Source organism: Miscanthus floridulus, chromosome 8, assembly GCF_019320115.1.
Source record: "Miscanthus floridulus cultivar M001 chromosome 8, ASM1932011v1, whole genome shotgun sequence".
NCBI lineage: Eukaryota > Viridiplantae > Streptophyta > Magnoliopsida > Poales > Poaceae > Miscanthus > Miscanthus floridulus.
The window spans coordinates 216,423,079-216,429,611 of record NC_089587.1 but is presented as its reverse complement, the minus strand read 5'-3'; the positions used below and the strand labels follow the sequence as shown (position 1 = coordinate 216,429,611).

At 43.7% G+C, this 6,533-nt stretch overlaps 1 protein-coding gene across 1 annotated transcript; it reads left to right on the top strand.

The window, feature by feature from the left end:
• The first annotated feature begins 2,810 nt into the window (after positions 1 to 2,810).
• LOC136474946 (cytoplasmic tRNA 2-thiolation protein 1-like) lies at positions 2,811 to 6,396 on the top strand. Its single transcript, XM_066472510.1, has 10 exons — positions 2,811 to 3,227; positions 3,648 to 3,762; positions 4,222 to 4,364; positions 4,472 to 4,591; positions 4,670 to 4,782; positions 4,865 to 4,957; positions 5,047 to 5,087; positions 5,402 to 5,468; positions 5,555 to 5,666; positions 6,026 to 6,396. The coding sequence occupies exons 1-10, from the start codon at positions 3,111 to 3,113 to the stop codon at positions 6,197 to 6,199; spliced, it is 1,095 nt and encodes a 364-aa protein (XP_066328607.1). The 5' UTR covers positions 2,811 to 3,110; the 3' UTR covers positions 6,200 to 6,396.
• Positions 6,397 to 6,533: the final 137 nt, after the last annotated feature.

Genomic DNA, 6,533 nt, shown 5'->3' with positions numbered 1-6,533 from the left:
CAGTTACCGTACCTTCCGCTTTCTGTCTCCTGGGATTCTCCGTAGCCTTTCTCCCTTCCCGTCGCAGCCATATATCTGTAGTCCTCCGTCAGTCCTTTCCTGATCTGCAACTACACCCGAGAGAAACCACATCTCAGCAGCCCTCTGGCTTCCCCGTCACGTACTTCTGCGCGCATCGAGTAGTGGGAGAGCAGGTGCCTCCGGAACCCTCGTCCATCTGAGAACCTTGCACGGGGTGAGCGACGATTAGGTTTTTGGGGAGCAATCCGCGACTGCTTGTCCACGTACGTCTTCTTCCTGGTGGTGATCGCTCTCGGATCTCGTCTTCTTTCCGGTGATTGCCTGCGGAACGGCAAGTCTTCTTCTTCCTGGTGACCGTTCGTTGGACTGCACTGCGAACATCTTCCTGCATTGACTGCGGTCCACAACTTTGAGCATCGTACTATGTCGACTAGTGCGATGGAGCCTTCGATGCCCTTGGCATGGGACCCCCCGCTGGGTACAATCTAATCTCAGTGATTACTGTACTTTGTGTTTTTACTGTATCAATCTGTATGTCATGTCTGCATGCTGTAGCGTTCGTTAATGATGTACACATGCATATATATGTAATCACAAACCTACTGATGTTATATTTTTGGATTAAATTGACCATAAAAATACCTAAATTTCTAACAAATATGATTACCTAAATAAGAAAATAATACTTCAGGGCTTGCTGAAAAAATGTAAAGCATCCCTTTGTGATTCAATGAACTCATCCCGCTGTTTCCTTTTTTTTCTTTTCTCCACAAATGCTTCTTAGGCAATATTTGTAGACCTAAAATTGTGACGAAAAGTAATTACATATGATTAGAATTTACAAATTAGATATATATAGATAAAAAATTCAGAGATAGATAGATAAAAATTTCAGAATTTAGATCATGGCCTAACGTATCAGAATTCAGATCATGTATTACCTGTATGCGTATGTGGCAATTCAGGCAGAGGGCGGAGTGGCCGACGCCCACGGCAGCGACGCCGTCGACGCGGTGGCGGCGCTGAGTGCAAGACTGCAATCTGCAAGTCTGCTAGGAGAGGGTTTCAGGTAAAGTTGGCAACGGGTACGTACCCGATGGGTACTGGCCACCCGTACCCGCACCCGCCAGATCAAAATCTTACTTGTCGGGTTACCCGTACCCGTAAGCGGGTAGAAAATTCATTCCATACCCGCACCCGACGGGTAATTCTTACCCGATGGGTAACCCGCACCCAACAATATACCCGAGTTCACACACCAAAATATAATAGCTTCCAGCAAAACAAATCAACAATAGAGCAGCAAAACAGAAATATATCCAGGTCAAGCTAGTTATAGATCAGATGCCTCATTGGTTCATTCCAGCAAACTATAAATTAAATGTGTGCTTAAAAATAGCACACACACACCAGCCTTCCCACTTTTCAAGTTCAGCCACCAGTTCCAACAGTTGCAGCACATACTAAATATTACAAGTTCACATGGATTCATCTACCATGAATTAAAGAGAGACCACACAGGTTACAAGTTCACAAATGCAATTACAGATAAGACATCAAAAGGAAGCACATGCACGTCATCCAATTCTTGCATCATTTGTCTTGTTCCTGTGATTAAAAGGGCGCCATCTCATGGCCAGTTCATTTGTCCTCGGATGGTGAGTTCCTACATTAGCATAAACATGTCACAACTTAGCTATCTATTTATGCGGGTTTTTGTTTACCCGCGGGTATGCGGGTATGGGTAGTATACACCCACACCCGTACCCGCATACCCGATGGGTACAAGAATTCGTCCAATAACGTACCCGCGGGTGCAAAATGTCTTCCATACCCGCCTCCTTATCGGGTAAAACCCATCAGGTACTCGGGTTTCGGGTACCCGTTGCCATTTTGAGTTTGAGGGCGAGTCAGCTGTCGGCCAGAACGCGATTACACGAAGACGTGGCCGCGAGTCTACACGGCGCGACGTTTCGGTGCTCAGACTTCAATACACACTCCTTTTCCCATGGGCTTAGACGTGTGGGCCAAAAGAATATATACAATATAGTAATACATATATACTAATATACATGAACTTTTTTGGGCACCTAACGGCTTGGGCCCTTGGCCGTCGCCCCGGCCGCCTAGGCTCAGAGCCGGGCCTGGGCTCACCCATCGTCCACAAAGGCGAAAAGAGAGAAGCGTGTCGCCGGAAAAAAGACATGAAGAGACGAGATGTAGACAACGCGAGATGCGGGGCGGCGGCGGCACGAGTTCGATCGGCGCATGATATGGCCACATCTCTGGCACACGCGCTCGACGACTAGCTCGCTCTTTCTTCTACATGCGCATGTGTGCGAGCGATTCGCCCGTCAGTGAGCAAGGGGACGCGCGCGGGGACACATCATGGCGCTAATTCGTGCTGTGCCGCCGGAGTTGATTTGCCTGGGCCGCCGATGCGTCGCAGACTCGCGGTGTGTCGCTGGCGCCGATTCACAGGACTAGGCAGTATGTGCGACTGATTCACACCGTGACCATGAAATTGACGGAATGGTAGCCAAGGGAAAGGAAAACATAAATCAATGACAATGAAGGGACGATCATTTTTTTCAATGGCAACGAAGGGATGGTTATAATTTTTAGCGGCAACCAAGGAATTTTCTCGAAAATTAGACTGGGTCGCAATCTAGCCCATGAAGACCCATCAGCCCATCAGGGATTCAGGGCAAGCCGGAATCCAGCTCAATCTTGGCCCTCACAAATCGGTTCTAGTTGGGTGAAAAGCCCAAAGCCGGAGCCCACTTAACTGTTCGCGCCTTTCCCCAAACCGCCGCTCGGATCACCTCCCCTCTCCCTCCCGGCGGCGCCGCCACTTCGCCGCTGCCCGTATCTTCGAACCAGTCCGAAGCTCCCGTCTCAGTTCGACGTAGCACGACCAAGACCACCTCAGCATCCAGCCGCGTAGCACGACCAATCGCCTGCGCCGTAGCGCGCACATCTACGTGTCGAGCTATCTTCATCCCTCCGATCGGAAATCAACGGTGCGTTTGCTTGTCTCCTCCGGAAGGTTCTCGCAGGCGCGGCGACCTCGGTTTCAACCCCACTCCATGGACGGCCCCGCCGCTGATGGCGCGAGGCCGCCGCCGCCTAGGGCGGGGAGTCGCCTCTGCGTGAGGTGCGGCGAGAGGAAGGCCGCGCTGAAGCGGCCCAAAACCCTAGAACAGGTGCGCCTGCCCTCGCCATCTTCACGCTTCCGTTGTAATTTGTTGTGATGTTATAGTGAATTTCAATTTACTCGGGGTAGCTTAATTGTAATAATTTAAGGTTAGGTCACCGGTTTCTGCTGTAGTTCTGCAAAGTGGGGGTGAAGAAATGGTGTCCTTTTGGTATAATTGTTATGAGTTTTTTGTGAAGATTTTTGTTTATATGATGTTTTATTTACACAGCTTGTGTGATTACTGCATATTTGTGTTCCTTTGAACGTGTACATTCTATCCTTATGGTGACATCTCGTTTTGTGGATGTTAGTGAATACAGTGATGAGCTTAGATTTCTTTAAAGGGGTGCTTATGTGGATGCCATGGATGTCCTTATGATTACATAATTATGTTTATTTAAAACATTGCTTAGATTCTTTCTTTTAGATCTGTAGGGAATGCTTCTATATCGTCTTTGAGGACGAAATTCATCAAACTATTGTCGAGAATTCTTTGTTTAAAGCTGGTGAGCGGGTGGCAATCGGAGCTTCTGGTGGAAAAGGTAAGTCCAGATTTGTACATGCCATCAGTTGGTAAAGAAGTAGCAGATAGTACTATTTATAGCAATGCACATCTTACTTTTCACTTCTGTACATTTTAAATTCTTAAATATATACATATGTTTCATAATACATGTCTAATCTCTTCTGGAAATAACTACTAAACTACATAGCAATATGGAAGGTGGTTACCGTCTTCTTTGGAGCCTTATGGGCTTATGGCTGTGTCTTTGATCGATTCAGTATAAGGTTTCATAGGTTAAGTGCCATTCTATCATGATTCATGAGCATTATTAAACCATCCATAGTAGTTATTACTGTGCCATTTGAGTTTAGCCACAGTACAAAGGAGAGTTTTTCTAATGCATTTTTAGTTAAATACCACATGTCCACATGCTTCTTGTTTAAATATGCTTGATCTCCCTGCAGATTCCAAAATTTCTTTTATTTCTGTAATGCAGATTCAACCGTGCTTGCATATGTGTTATCGGAGTTAAACCGTCATCACAACTATGGTCTTGATCTGTTTCTTTTATCCGTCGATGAAGGAATCACAGGATATAGAGACGACTCACTAGAAACTGTTAAAAGGAATGAAATACAGGTCCGCCGCTCACAGAAACACTCGCTCAGTTTTCTGGAACCTTTGACTGTCAATATTTTACTGTGTTCTATTTAAATTCAGTGAGTTCTACTATTACCTTGTTACAGTATGGCTTGCCACTGAAGATTGTTTCCTATAAAGATTTGTATGGCTGGACAATGGATGATATTGTGAAAGCAATTGGTCTAAAAAACAATTGTACTTTCTGTGGAGTTTTTCGACGTCAGGTAGTCTTTACCTGCAAGCCTTAAGCATCTATCTTTAGTTCTTTACTCCATCTTCACAGACAATCCTTTTCTCTGTAGGCATTAGATCGAGGTGCTGCTCTCCTGAAAGCCGATAAGATTGTAACTGGGCATAATGCAGATGACATTGCAGAAACTGTCTTGCTGAACATTCTGCGTGGTGATATTGCAAGGTATATGTTGGTTGTAGGACATGCTGTTTCCAGAGTTTAGTTTTTGTGGTTGATTTTGTGATGATGTGTTGCTCCTTTATAGGTTAAGTAGATGTACCTTTATAACTACTGGTGAAGATGGGCCAATACCAAGATGCAAGCCTTTCAAATACACCTATGAAAAGGAGATTGTCATATATCCTGTCTATGAAATATCTTATATTTTCGTTTTTTTACTACACTGACTTTATTCAAGTATATTTTAAATCCTTAACTGTATGACACGTATGCATACTTCAAAAAGCTGGATTACTTTTCCACAGAATGTAATGTCTGGTTCCTTTTCTGTTCAATTCTTTTAATTTTTTTCCACATTGAAGGAGATCACTTTATTCCAATATCAGAAGATGCTAGGATGGTAGTTAAATCAAAATATAGGTCAATCATCACTGTCTGCTCTAGCATCTATACGTTATGCTGTGTTTTTCTTACACGAATACTATACGCTTAAGTACACTTCTGCTCAACTTCATTCTCCAAACTTGATGTAACATATACCACAAATCTATTAATTTTATTGACCTGTGCCACGATTCTGTTAGAATTGAGAATGGGTTAATTTGGTTATATCATGATCCAGGCATCTATTCACCAAATGCATACCGTGGTTTTGCTCGTGAATTTATTAAAGATTTAGAAAGAATGAGGTAAATAAAGAAATTTCTCCATATATTCAATTGATGTCTGCATGTTCTTTCAGTAGCCTTGGCTCAGTAGACAATCAATGTTGCAGGCCTAGAGCTATACTAGACATCATAAAATCTGGCGAAAATTTCAGAATCTCCACAGCAACAAGGATGCCCGAGCAAGGAACATGTGAACGATGTGGCTACATTTCTAGTCAGGTATTGTCATGAAATCAATAGAATTCTTTTTATGCATATGGAACATGAATAGTCAAACACTCTGCTTCTGCTAAGGTACTTCATAAGCAATTAGTATATTTGAAGAACAGCCCACACAGTGAAGACTAATTCCATTGAAATAGCTTACACATGCATTAATGCTTCAAGGCGCCTTGTTTACTCCCTAACCTATTCGAAACACGACAATGTGCCATGGGTCCTTAGCTTTGTATGCACGGCATTTACTAATTGTTTACCCAATAATTCGAACTGCATGATTTTGCCCTTGTTATATATCTTACAAATCCTTAACATTTTCTGTGGAAGTAACTGAATTTGATGAACTTCTGTTGGGTTAGAAATTATGCAAAGCATGCGTCTTGCTGGATGGATTGAATCGAGGCTTGCCGAAACTAGGCATTGGAAGGACCAAAGCAGGTGCTGGAGCCGATAGTGATGGTAAGCAGCGCATCAAACGTTCAGAGAGGAATACATCGAGTCTACAAGGGAAACATGGGAACTTCGAGTTCTAGATCTCTACTGCTATTCTGCTCCAAAATTGTAATAAATTTTGATAGTCATTGGTCATTAAGTGGATTTTCTTCTAGTCATTGTTTTATCCGACTTCAATCTGCAGTCGTGAACCAAAAGAATTTGTCTGGCCGCAATTTTGACGCCATCTTTAGTCTGCTTTAATCCCGAAAACTGCCATGCTTTGGGAAATACATAAGCTCGGTCACAAGACAACACTTCCATTTTGATGGCAGTGGGTTTTCTAAAGTTTTCCAGACGATGGCTACTAGAACAGATTATTGACCATTACTGGGTGTCATTTAGATGTCTTTTGGGCGGTTCACAAATAGGTGC